The following is a 13,641-nucleotide window of genomic DNA, read 5'->3' as shown; positions in this document are numbered from 1 at the left end:
AGTTTCAGTGAGGAACTGGCTGTGGCTGATTCTTTTGCTTGCTTTCCATTAGTTCAGCTTGCGTTATCAGTGCCAGGCAGTGTACATCTTTTCAAAGTAGTTGATCTCTGTCGAACAATATTTTTAATATACTATACCTTAGGCTGGTTTTTAATATCATATTTGTTCTTTTTGTATGCTCTTTTCCTTCAGCGCCTTTGTAATAACATGCACCCTGATTCTTCAAACATTCCCTTTCCTTTTTATCTATTGCGTTATTCATCACTGCTGTTATTCCTTGTTTGGCAGTTTGGGTTGGTTGAAAGATCTTTTGGCATCATTCATCTTCTGGATGTGCTGACTCGAGACTTCGATAAGACAAGACACATTGCTGGCTTACACTTGGCCTTCATGTTGTATTAAAAATTTAATCCTTGTTAACAGAAAGCCAAGAGAGCTTTCCTTGTTCTCTCAATAAAGCAAGTTAGGAGGGCTCTAATGTCATGACTGTACTGCTCAAAAGAAAATTACTTATTTTTTCAGTGGCACTGGCAAATTGTGATTCCTCATTAATCCACAGGGCACGTAAAACAATGGTGAGAACAGAGTAACCCCCTTTCTTCAGCAATGAGCCATCTTCCTTTACATGGGTTCCATGGTCTGTTTTACCTTGAGATGACCTGTGTGGAGTCAGTCTGCCCTCAGCTGAGGAAACGGTGGTTTTGTCCAGTGGGTGTGTGCTGCCCACAAAGTAACCTGAGACTATTTATTTGTTTTATTTCACTTGTAAGAGAACTAAATTACTACATGATCTCCAGGGTGCAGGCATGATTGTGTGCTTATTCGATATGACCTGCACAGGTGTATCAGAAGCAGATATTATGGTACTCTTCATACTGAAATTGGCTACTTTTTCACTGCTAATGCAATGCAGGCTGTAAGGAGAAGCTCAGTGTCATCACCCCAAATCAGAGGCTGCTGCAAGCACTGCTTGCAGAGGAGTGCTCAGGGTCTCACTTTCTGAGACATGCAGCAAATTCATCTCTCCTGGATTAGTGGCCGTCTTAAATGCAAAGATTTCCAAGTGAAATGCTATGGTGTTTGTTACATGGGCAGTCAGACTGGTGACCACATTGGACCCTTTTGATCTTAATATTTCTAAATCTGTACTCAGAGCTTTGCTAGAACAGAGCAATACATGTTAAGGAACTTCAGAGGATAAAGTATCTTTCTTCTTTATTTAGAAGTGGAAACTGTGAAAGATTTTCTAAACAAATGGTTCTTAACATGCCAGGAGGATGCCTGGTTAAGTAGCTGGAAAAATGTTTTCAGTAAACAACTTGCTGCTTGTCTAATAGTAACTTTGCAGTGTAAGCTCAATATTAATTTTCTGGAGCAGTAGCTCATCTTTATCACTTAGCCTCAGCATTCCACAATGAAATTGTTTCCATAATCTGTCAAAAGAGTTGCTGGGCAATTATTACTTTAAATGGCTATTAAGAAATGAACAACCAAGGCTGAGGTCAGTGAAATCTGTGCTAAAGATAAGAATTTCTGGTTATAATTTACATTAGTTGCTGGATCTTGTTTTCTGACTATAGACAAGGATCTATCTCTCCTTAAAATATCTTAATGACAAGGCAACTGATTCACAGTGTAAAACTGTGGTAGAGAAAGAAAATTATTTTAGCCCTATAAATTTGCAACATCACATTCAGAAATACAAAAATAGGTTCATTGAAATGTTTGAATGGGTACTGTTACACTGGTGTTTGGAAATGACAAAGCGAGCGGAGGCTTAACCGATACCCATCTGGTAATTTACTAAATGCACAGGATGGGTCAATCCTGCCACAGCATTTAAGATTTTATCAGATAATTCTGTCATGCAATTCTTAAAAAAAAAAAGCCAACCAAATCAAACAAAGTTATTTTTCCTCTCTAATCTCCTTCTGTTTAAGCTCATCCCTCAAAAGCTGTGTGTGCCATGCAGTATCCCTTTGCCCAGAAAGCCAAATGTCTTTATAGGCACTGCCTCCGATGGCAGTGCGGAGCACTGGTGCTTCCACATGAACAATGTCTCTGCATCTGTAGCAGTCTTTTCAGCATGAAAATGATCTCTCAATATTGCAGCTTTAATCTGTGGAAATAGGCCATAATATTATCACATGCAGCACAAGAGCTGCACAATACTGTTAGTGGTAATAGCATGCAGAGGTCACCTTTGCAATACTTCCATCAAGTATTGGGGAGAAAAAGGTTGTTATTGCTCTGGCTGCCCAGGAGTGTCCTCTGGAATCTCACCTGGGCAAAGGGAATACGTGCAACTCCTGTATTGACAGTGAACTGAAGAAATACTTTACAGACCCTCCATTTATATAAAATGTGAGCCTTTTTCGCAGCTGCTGAATTGGCTGAGAGGTTGTTGTACTTACTACATAGTCAAAAAGAGACAACTTGGCAATCAGTATCTGGAACCCAAAACTTAGAACTGCAGTCTGGATGAGATTTTTTTCGCTTTCTAAAACATTATAGAGAAGGATGTCATTGTCATAAATAGGAAAATGTTTAAATATTGGAGTGGAAGTAGGTTTAAGGCCCTGCAGCAGTGCTTTGTGGATTCCAGAACAGAGATTCTGCTTCCAAAATTTACCTGGCCGTGACGGCCCATGTGCACAAGGGCAGAACAGAGTCTCTCGTTGTGCTGCAGCTACACCAGCTCTCCAGTGCTACCAGGCACAGACCTCGTCTCTTCCAGTGAAGGAAGTGTCAAAGGCAGAGAACAGCCTTGTTGAAGTTGTTTTATGTGAGCACTTTTTGGCACCTTTATCTTTCAGCTTTCTTTAACTCATACCCATTATATGTTCATAAATGGGTCTCTGCCACCTTACACATTTATAAAGTCATGCTTCACTGTTGCATTTGAATGCACCCCATATAATGGAAAGTTAGACAGCAAATACCTTCTGTTCTGATTTACCTCTTTCTGCCTGAGAAGAAACAAACCTTTAATCTCATCTATTATTATTAGCAAATTTCTGAAGTATACATGTAAGATTCTAGACTCCACTGCACTGCACATAACTTCCAGAAATGGTAAAAGCTTTAGTATCTGCTTTATCTGAGGCTTCAAAGAGTGGATGTTTCTGCTTTGCTTATAGAAATAAAATCCTTAGGAATAAATTCCAAATCAGATTTTGAATGTAATTAGGAAGAAAAGAGTAGCAAAATAACTTTGGAGGAGAGGATTATGTCAATATTATTAATTGAGTAGCTCACTGGATTTGATCCCAATCTCTTTTTCTGCCAGTCTGCTCTGTGATATTCAGTAGCATCATGATATTCATATAGTACTATATCCATATAGTGTTTTCGGAACCCTAATAAGTTCCACTTTTCCATATTTAAAAAAAATGTACTACTGTTGAGATGTAATTGGTTAACATGATTGTACAGAAGAAGCAAAGTCTGTAAAAATTCGTGATGACTAGGTTAATATGTACATTGCATGTCAGGAAGAAGACTTGGAAATCTGAATAACTTGTAGTTCTAAGGAATAAGCAACCTTCCACCTGAAAGTTTTTACTGAAAGAGTGATATATACTGGAATAAAAAGTATCTGGAAGCACAAAGATACAGTATAATAAAGGACAACTCTCAACTGCGGAAAGATACTCTACAAAAATGACACCATGATGCTCTGTAATTGCCTTTCGCTGGCAATTTATCAGTTATATTGAGTAAAAAGCCTTGGAGCTCAACTTAGGTTATAAAAGAGCATTATTTGCGTTTCATGCATCATCATGACTGATTGAGAGCATAAAGACCAAATTACTTTTGGATGCATCTGCATAACCCTACAGCCTGCAGTGATGTAACACTGTTTTATCTGGCTATATCATTCAGGGTGGTTTTGTTTACAAAATAGCATTGTGGATTTCATGATTTCACAATGCATCTTTCTTCTTGGGCTCTGTCTGCAGGAGTAAATGGAATAAAATGTACAAAAACCCCTTGTTTTGACAGCAAAGGCAGCAAACTTACTCTGAAAGCACCAGGAAAAAAAAATCGGCTGAATTTGGTATGAAAATTTCAGTATTATTTATGCAGAACTAGACAAGTCATTTAAGAAACTAGTATGCTCCACTTTCACCTAATTCTAGTTCTCTCCTCAAAAATGTCTTGGGAAAAGAAAAAGAGCAAAAATCTCCCTTTCAGTTTTGCAGTCAAAATTCTAGTTTCCTTCCCATGAGACTGTCTAGTGCTAGCTTTGAGTCCTCTTTTTTTTTTTTCCTTTCTTTTTAGGGAGCTTTTACTGATAAAGATCTGCAGAGCATTGGAGATGTCACACACGGTTTTAATTTGCTCCTCTGATAATTTGCAAATTCATGTTGTTTGTTTTGTGTCTGTCCGTCTCTTCTATCCCCAGGGTCAGCGGACTTTCTCCTTTCATGGGAGACAACGACAATGAAACCCTTGCCAACGTTACCTCAGCAACCTGGGACTTTGATGATGAGGCTTTTGATGAAATCTCTGATGATGCCAAGGACTTTATCAGCAATCTACTCAAGAAAGACATGAAGTAAAGTTGTTGGACTTGATACACTATGTTTGCATTTAGCTGAACTTGTCGTTCTTGTTTCCCCACTCTGAATCTGCACGTTGTAGATGTGGGCACCTCTGGCGATACTTTATAAGGAGCTCTGTGTGTCGGTCTGTCTCTGCGCGCAGCTCGCTTATTTTATGGTGCAGGGTCTGAATGGTCCGCTTGCTTCCCATCACCTGCTCATTCTGCTTTTCCTTTTCCTCAGGCACAATGCAGCCTGAGGTTTTCTGTGGCTACTTTTATCTTCACTGTAGTGTGATACAGGCTCCTGCATGACATGCTCTGTCTTGATCTGAATGGGTTGCAATTTTGCTAGATTTATTTCCATGTGTTGCTTTTAAGTGAGGTACCTCCAAGTAGGCAACTTTCCTGTAAATTTAATGATTAGGCAAGAAAATAAAATATCAGAGTAGGAGCCCTGTTTACATCAGACTCCGAACAAAGCAAAGAAAGAGAACGTACTTCTTCCAATGAGTTTGAAATCAGCTGAATGGAGAACAGAGGGTTATTTACCTGTGCACCAAGAACAAAGTGAAGAACGGGTGTGGCTTCACTAGAGATTTGGACATTTCTGTTTTGTTAAATGTTCAGTGCTGCAGGGGAGGAGGGTATTAAGTGATGGGAAAGGGGAAATCTCTGTAAATGAAGGAAAGGAGATCTGGATCGGGGTTCTGCCAGCATGAAGTAGCTGAATCATTGCCATCGTGATTCTGCTGCAAGTGTTCCATGCCTAAAACATATGGCTTTCTGTGCTTTGTTTTATCATGTTTTATTAACACTTTAAAATGCACAGTTTTCTCTGAAAAAAACCTACAGAAATTGTGAAAGTGAGTTTAAGAAGTAAGCATGGCTTGGAAAGCAGTGCCATGTGATCTATGTTGCTAAATTTAGGAAACAAAAGACAGCTTTCAGCAAAGAGAGTGCGAAATAATGTTAAAGCAGGTAGGTTCGACCATCATTAATGGCAACACTGACTAGTCTTTTTATGTAACAGGAGTCGCTTAAATTGTACTCAGTGTCTTCAGCATCCTTGGCTGCAAAAAGATACCAAAAACATGGAAGCAAAAAAACTTTCCAAAGATAGGATGAAGAAATATATGGCCAGAAGAAAATGGCAGGTAATGAAGAAGACATAGAATTGGGCTAGTTATCCTAAAAAGTCTCTTTATTTCTAATGTTTATGATTCTGAGAAACATCTTCTACCAGGTGGTTTCTGCTGCTGGTGGAAACTCCAGTGTGGCCAGCGTATGAATGCAGCCAAGCAGGTTTGGTTTCTATGGGCGAGCGGCAGGAGGCTGCACGGCTGCACAGATGTGACAGGCGATTATTCCATTTCAGGCTACTAAAAGGCATACTAGTTCAAGTAGAGTTTTTCTTGATCTCTTGGGAAGAAAACCCCGCTGAGGGCTGGGGAATTATGTTATCCTTCACAAACCCGAACAGCTAGAGAAGAGCTTATCCGCCTGGCCTCTCTACAGATACCTCATTTTGTGGTAGTTTCATCCTCCTAAGCCAGTAGTTCTGTTCTGTTGTAGTACCAAGCTTCTCATGGATTCAGTCAGATCGGTTTAATAATTTTCTTAGATGTATTCAGTCTCTGTATCTTCTTTGTGCTTAATGCTGGAACTGTTGTAGCAGGTCCATCTGTGCTGTTCTGAAAGCTAGGGGAGTTGAGGTATAAAATCCTGGAGCCAGTCTTTTGAGTAGCCTACAAAATATTCATTCATGTAAATCTACCTTATATTTCCTCTTACAGTCTACTGAACATGTTTCTTAAGAGCTCAAGCAAGTTATACGAAAATACAGGTGTCCGTACTACAGAAAAGGTAGTCTGAGCATATTTTAGTATCCTGGTGGTTGATTCTCGAGTCTGTCAGAGGTCTGCTTCCATCATGCAGATAGTACTTTCTCATTCATTTCGTATTAGCTGGTTATTCGTCCTTGGCGAAGCCCGGTCCAGCCCATACAGCTATTAAGAGAGCCGCCCGCCACCAGAGTTAAGTTCCAGTTAAACAGGACAAAGCTTTTTCGCTGGCCCTCCTCTCCCACAGTGCTTTTTATCCGCAGCTAACAGAGACATTCATTTAGGTATGAGTTCATCAGGGGAAGTTTATATCTGCAACTAAATTTGGTAATTCGGACCAGCCTGCTCTGTCTCTCCTAAAACAACAGCGCTATATATAAGCAGTTTGTCCAACAATTCCAGCGAGGTTCGCAGAGATCCCAGATAATTTGTGCGAAGCACGATTGTTACAGAAAATCACATGCCTTTTGGATTGGATTGATCAGAAGCCTTTTATGTTATGTCTTAGAAAACAGGCCATGCTGTGAGAGCAATAGGAAGACTGTCGTCCATGGCGATGATTTCTGGTATGAGCGGGAGGAAGGCCTCCGGGAGCTCGCCCACCAGCCCTATAAATGCAGACAAAGTAGAGAACGAAGGTAAGGAATTTTGCTGCACCATATTTTTAACCTCTCTGTGAATCAGTCATACTAAAACTTTTAGCGAAATGCTAGAGATTAATCATTGAGATGGTTATTCCTGCTCTTGTGCTCTCTCTCTGTTTTTATTGTCTTTTTTTATTTTAAAGAAATCTATGAAAAATTCATTGTTCTCATATTGTTCTGTTACTTACACGCCCCAGTATAAGTACGGGCAGTAAACTCTTCTCTTTTTAAAGCCAAAGAATTTAGGCAGATTTCTCAGCTGAACTTTCTATCAGTTTGGGAATGCATGTTTATACAAAGATTACAGTGATGAATTGCCTTCTCATGCAAGCGAGCAAGCAAGCAAGTATTAACACTTGCTGTAACCAAGACATACTCTGCATAAACCATGCTGCTCAGACAAGGGCATTTCAGAACAAAAATCATGTGTCTACATTATTCCCCTGCATCCCCATTTGAAATGTGGATTTGGGGTGTGTAACAATCAGAGGTGCAGCTGTTTGACACTTGTGAAAATCGAGCAAGTCATTTTGACATATCCACATCAACTGCGGGCCTGAGACAAGTTGAACTGGTTTACCTCTCTGACTAGCAAAAGGTCAGGTTCAATTAGAAACAAATTCAAGAAAATGTAAAGATGATTTGTAGCGTGGTGACCTGCATGTTGATTTAATTCTATTTATGGTCTGAATCTTTGTCCTATTGCGAAAGATTGGCACACAACTAAGTAGCTAATGTCCTCACTGTGCCATTAGCCTTACAGAATTAAGCGAAATAAAAGATGCTTTCATTACCATCTGATAATTAAAAATTAAAATGCATCTTTTGAGAACATGCCCTATAAAATAATTAACTATCTCTTCGCTCTCCTCCAGATGCTTTTCTTGAAGAAGTGGCTGAAGAAAAGCCCCATGTAAAGCCATATTTTACTAAAACAATCCTTGACTTGGAGGTTGTGGAAGGAAGTGCTGCTAGATTTGACTGCAAAATTGAAGGTACTTTGAATTAGCATATCTCCTTCTTTCCTGCCTTCCTTGCCAGCTTTCTGCATCATGTCATTGTTTAACTTTTTCAATTTTTTCCTGTATTATTGTTGAGTTGGTGCCATTTTGCTTTACCAATATCTGCATGTCACGGCATGAATGCGTTGCAATAACAGAAATTATTTGGAGCTGTTTGGGCTTGTTCTGTGCTTGCCGTAGAACCGAAGTCTCCAAGAGTCAATGTGTGAATCACTAATTCAGAATAGCAAGTGGGAACTGTAAGGTGATTTTTGAGGGTAGAAACAGTAAAAACAAGATGCAATAAATTGCAAAACTCTTGCATAAATTGCAAGAGTACGCTCTGAGAGGCTGCTAACTGGAAATAATAGGTAGGAAGTCACTTGTCTGAAATGACAGACAAGTTTCATGTGATCTCAAGATAGCTTTAAGCCATACATACATTGTATAAAAGGCAAAGAAGTCCCTAATAGTGTATTTGCATGGGAAGTGATGCTAATATCATTGCGCTGGTTACAAAAATCATATCTAGAAAATACTATATTGCTGTTTTGGTTTGGTTTTTAACTTACGAGTTCAATAAATTAAAACTCAGACTGGAAGATGCAGATAGAGAGAATAAGTTTATGAGAAGACACTTGAGGACTTGGCTTGGTTGGCCGAACAGCCTGCAGGCCAGGACTGCCAGCATTGGTACTGCGGTGACACTGAACCTTCTCTGTCACAGCTGCTGATGCAAGCTGGAAATTAGGAAGAGCTGTTAAAACAAAATGAGTAGTCGGTGCCATACTGCATGTGTTTGTTAGACAAGTTCTAATCTTAAAATGAGGTTCAGAAACTGCCTCACTCACCTTCTGCTTGTTTGTTTCTGTGCTCCTAATCTCTTTCACTGCTGTTTCCTACCTCACAGCGGAGATGTGAGGATGGATTATTGTTGCTGATGGATGCTCAGCGTGAGGGGTATGTGCATAAGTACTGCATGGAATAAAATAGATGGATCTACCACGGTTGATGTTCCAAAGTTTCCACTGAATCACTGTAGTGTTCGTTGTGTATTAGGGATTCCTGCAGTTTATTTCTGCTCAGCGGGAAGTCATAGCCCAGAACTTGGCTGAGACAACGAGCCTTCAATTTGTTATAGCAGCCAAGAGTACTGTATAAGGGATTGTTCTCCAGCATGCAAAGTACAGCCCTGCTCTGGATGCTTGAGGACAGCAGCCATTTGCTTCACAAAAAGCTCCAAAACTCCTGTTGAGATGCATAATCAAAATGTTTCTCTTAGACTCCTTTGCTTATCCTAACAAACGCAAGTAAGAAATAGGACAGGCCAGCGTGTAAGGAGCAGATTAGGAGGATGAAAATTCAGAATAGCCACAACGAAAAAACGTGAGAAGGAAATTACGTTGTAGTTGTTGCCCCAAACACCTTATCCTTGAAATTCTAAATCTCAGTGTTAGAAACTCTGGTTTCCACAAACACTGCAAGGTAAGGTAAGCCTCGAAGATGCTATTAAGAGTCCTTTGCTGGCTGATGTCTGAGACACAAACAGCCGCCTGCAGTCACTGCAAAAGTAGTGGAAAGGGAAATCTAGTGAGTACCTCAGTGCTAACTTTCAATTTTTTGCTATTCAGGTTTGCTATTCAGGTTTTGCTATTGTTTCAGGTAAATGTGAAGTAAAAAGGCCTCAGATCATCTACATTTATTTTAAATAGAATTCAATGAAATATCTGTAGAGGAACACATTGGCATGTCCATACAGATGTGGAATTAAAGCTTAAAGTAATTACAGATTAGTCAATACCCATTCATTGCAATTGCTGTTCTCTCTGCCCTGTTGCAGGCTATCCTGACCCTGAGGTAATGTGGTACAAAGACGATCAGCCTGTCAAGGAGTCCCGTCACTTCCAGATAGATTATGATGAGGAAGGGAACTGTTCTTTGACTATTTCTGAAGTATGTGGGGACGATGATGCCAAATACACCTGCAAAGCTGTTAACAGCCTTGGGGAAGCCACGTGCACCGCAGAACTCCTTGTGGAAACAATGGCAGAAGGAGAAGGAGAAGATGAAGATGAGGAGGAGGAAGAATGAAACAAGGCTCAAACAAAAAAAAAAAAGAAAAAATATATTTAAAGACTCTCCCTTATAAGGCTCAGAAAACCAAGTTATCAAAAGCACCTTGTGTGATACGTAGGTCTTTGGGGGTTGTTTTTTCAGCATGATCAGTTGATACCTGTTTGCTTTATGTATGGGCATTAATTCAAATAGCAGGCAATTTTAAGTTGCTAGCATGATTGGATTTACTTTAAGCAAGTCATCAACTAAGTTGCCCAGTATATTTTGAAAATTAAATGTATGGAAAACAAGTCTACAGTTATTCTGAAAGAAAAAGTCTACTTACTGAGCTCATTGCTCTATACTATTACTTTCCTCAGCCAAAACTGCACCTAAGTTGGCTCCCCAAGGTCTTCTTTACAAGGAATCGTATGACACAGCCAGAATTGCAATTTGTATGTTGGTATGGTTCATTTTTCATTTGTTTTAAACAGAATTACACAGCGCTAACTTCAAACACATTTCCTGCCCTTTCTCAGTGCACTGTCAGTGCCATTGCAATACTGGCTGAAGTTGCACATCCAGGTGGTTTCCTCAGAAACTCCGGATCTTGCTTTTAACCAGCTGATCACACCTTTTCACCTCTCCCTGTCACCCAGTGCAGTCACAGCTGACTACTTAAGAAATAGACTGAAAACACAAAGACTGAGAATATTTTCTGTTTTTCTGGTCAGTCTAACAATGACTTATGATTCATATATATGCTGCTGTGAAAAAAACAGGCTGTTGCACAATCAGGAACTTCTATGTTCATGTGTGTAAATGGAATCCCAGCTTAGTTAAAGTTTTACGTGTATTTATTTGGCAATTGCAAAACAGATTTCAACTGATAAGCTGGAAACTCCCACAGATTTTTGGAGCAGTCAAGAAGATAGTAGCCTGGATTACAAACTCCTCTATACTTAGCAGTTTCCAAAGAATTTTAACCTATATAGGACCTGTTTCTACCTTATGAGCTTGACTGTCTTGTTTTTGTCTTAAACCTGCACCAATAAGGCTGCTGAGTTTTTTAAAACTGCAGAAAAGCAAAACAAAACAAAAAAATCCAAGCCCTGGGTTTGTTGGTTTTGTTTTTTGTTTTTGTTTTTTTCTTCTCAGAAATGGTTAATGCACTCAGATTTAGTATCTTTGCTTTTCTTTCACAGTATTGGCACTTTTTTTTTTTTTTTGCTGTTGTTCAGAGGTAATATCAGAGGCTGCAAGGTGATTTCCATAATCCAAAACCACTGTGTCTTATATCTGTGTATCATTCCAAAAGCGATTGTTTTTCTTTTCCACTTTTTGTGCATAAAGTGCAACCATTTGCATTTCAAAGGTTACCTCTTTTAAAAAAAAACCATTACCTTAAATCCTCACCACTAAGTAGTTAGTGTACTTTAATACAGGTGTGTACCATATCGACCTTAGGTTGTTTGATATTACCTAGTTGTGTATGTGTTTCATATGATTTGCTCTTCTACATTGAAAGCCCAGCTAATGTGGATGACACAATGGGTTTTAACTGCTTTACTCTTTGTTGCTAAGTTCAGATTGCCAGCATGTCTTTTCAATTGATAAAAACCTCTTGTTATACTAAACACAGTATTGCCACAGTTCCTTATACAGAAAGGTTTTGAATCTGATTTAGAGCATACAAAGCTTTTCTCACGTTTTTTTAAAATGTTTTAGGCAACAACGGGGTGTATTTTGTACCTTAATAAAAATATGCTAATATTCTCCCAGTTTGTTAAACCATCAGAATTGCAAAGATGAGAATGCTACGGCTGTAGTTACTCACAGTTCCTAAATAAATAATACCACAAAGCACGCTTCGTGTATACTCTATTGCAGGCGTCACTGCGTTCATATTGGCTAATCATATTGGTAATAGCATCTTCTCCTATTCTGTCCCAAGACCTGCTTGGCACAAAAATGGATGAGGTGGCAACAGCGAAACCTCCTGGATCTCTATGGTGCTGCTGCGCTTCTCTTACCCCGCCAGCGCAGGCCAGGGCGGTGCGGAGGCTGCTCTGCCCCAACACCATCAGGTACAGCCCAGGCTGACACCAGCTGTAGCCGTGTGCTCCGACACACGTCTCCAGCCTCATCGCATCATTCACAACGAACACCGAATTGTAAACGTGGATGGGGCACCAGGACAGCTGTGGTTTTCTTTTACAGTTGAGAATTACCTTATGGTGGGGAAATAAATAGTTCAGGAAGACTGTAAAAGCAAGAGATAAAAAATTCAGGGAAGTCTAAATGTAGATGTCTGCTTATACTAATGTTCTTAGAAAGGGTAAAGATGAAGATATTTGGCAAATATGCTTGCGCTGCCTTTATGCAGACTTTGAATGAGCAGTCCAAGACAAAACAGACCATGCAGGAGCACACAGAAATTCCCTAAAGTGAAACATCCTGCTTGTAGCAACATGTCTCTTGAGCAAATCTGCAGCCCTTGAAACAGTCACCTTTGCGAGATGGGCCCTGCTGCCTTGTGAATGTTATTCACTGTCTGCTAGTTTTTGTTCAGGTGGGCACGTGCGTAAAGCAGTAAAAGGTCTGGCTCTGATGGCCTGGTGCATGGGCATGGCAAGGTCTGTGGGGACACATACTGGGTATCAAAACCCACAGACTTAATATTGGGTATTCCACACAGATTTACCCTTCCTTCTCCTCCTTTACTAGGGTCTCCATGTCCCACAGGCTATAAGTTGCCTGTTGTTCTTTTTCCCCAAAGGGTATATCTAGCTCACCATCTCCCTGTTGCCTCCTATTAACATCCCTTCTAGTCTGCAGGAAACAATCTCTACTTCAAAAACGATGCAATACGTAGCTAATTCAACTCTGAGCAACTGACTTCAACTCGTATTCAACCTTCAATTTTTTATTTGAAGAACAGAACTCTATATCCGCTGAAGAAGGATATTTTATGTACTTGAAATCCTGTCTCATTTTGCCAAACATCCTAACTGGTCTAATAAAAGGTATTACCTCTTCCTATGAACCTCGTCTTGCTTGTATAATGTTTGCAGAGAGCCAGTCCTGGGGTGTGATACGGCTGAAACAATCCCCAGTAGCAGAAGTTATGCAAGACATTGTTACTGCCCTAGCTGGACCACTTAATTTTTGTATTTCTTTTGTATAAAATTCAGCCTTCTCAAGAGACGTGGAAAATTTGGGATTGGCACTGGTTTTCACTACTTGGGTTTCTGGATTTGCAGGAAGTTAATTTACCTAATGACAGACCTGTCCAACCATCCAAGCAACCCGTGTGTATTTCTGGTTGATGAGGAGACCTTTGCTAATTGTGTGGCATGCAAAGGCTTCTGTAGTGCTGTTTCTCTTTGCTCACAAGGAAGACAGCAGGGGACTTCTTAGCTCTCGCCGCTGTGGTGTGTATCAGGCTTTGAAAACGGAACATTTTTTCAGTTGCTTACATGAATAACGATCTCTTTCTCTAAAATTTCTTGGAGTATTCACTGAAACATTGTACTAAAATATTGCTGTTT

General features: G+C 39.9%; 1 protein-coding gene across 2 annotated transcripts in view; it reads left to right on the top strand.

Moving 5' to 3' along the window:
- Positions 1-11,942, top strand: part of MYLK (myosin light chain kinase) — a 208,775-nt gene extending 196,833 nt beyond the window's left edge. For both annotated transcript variants that reach the window (XM_065637614.1, XM_065637615.1), the window contains exons 28-32: positions 4,409-4,561; positions 5,580-5,703; positions 6,899-7,028; positions 7,910-8,029; positions 9,876-11,942. In XM_065637614.1, the coding sequence (XP_065493686.1) occupies positions 4,409-4,561; positions 5,580-5,703; positions 6,899-7,028; positions 7,910-8,029; positions 9,876-10,126 (778 nt within the window). In that variant the 3' untranslated portion in view covers positions 10,127-11,942. The remainder of the gene's footprint in view (positions 1-4,408; positions 4,562-5,579; positions 5,704-6,898; positions 7,029-7,909; positions 8,030-9,875) is intronic.
- The last annotated feature ends 1,699 nt before the right edge of the window (positions 11,943-13,641 follow it).

Source organism: Caloenas nicobarica, chromosome 6, assembly GCF_036013445.1.
Source record: "Caloenas nicobarica isolate bCalNic1 chromosome 6, bCalNic1.hap1, whole genome shotgun sequence".
Classification (NCBI taxonomy): Eukaryota; Metazoa; Chordata; class Aves; order Columbiformes; family Columbidae; genus Caloenas; species Caloenas nicobarica.
This window is presented reverse-complemented; position numbering and strand designations above follow the sequence as displayed.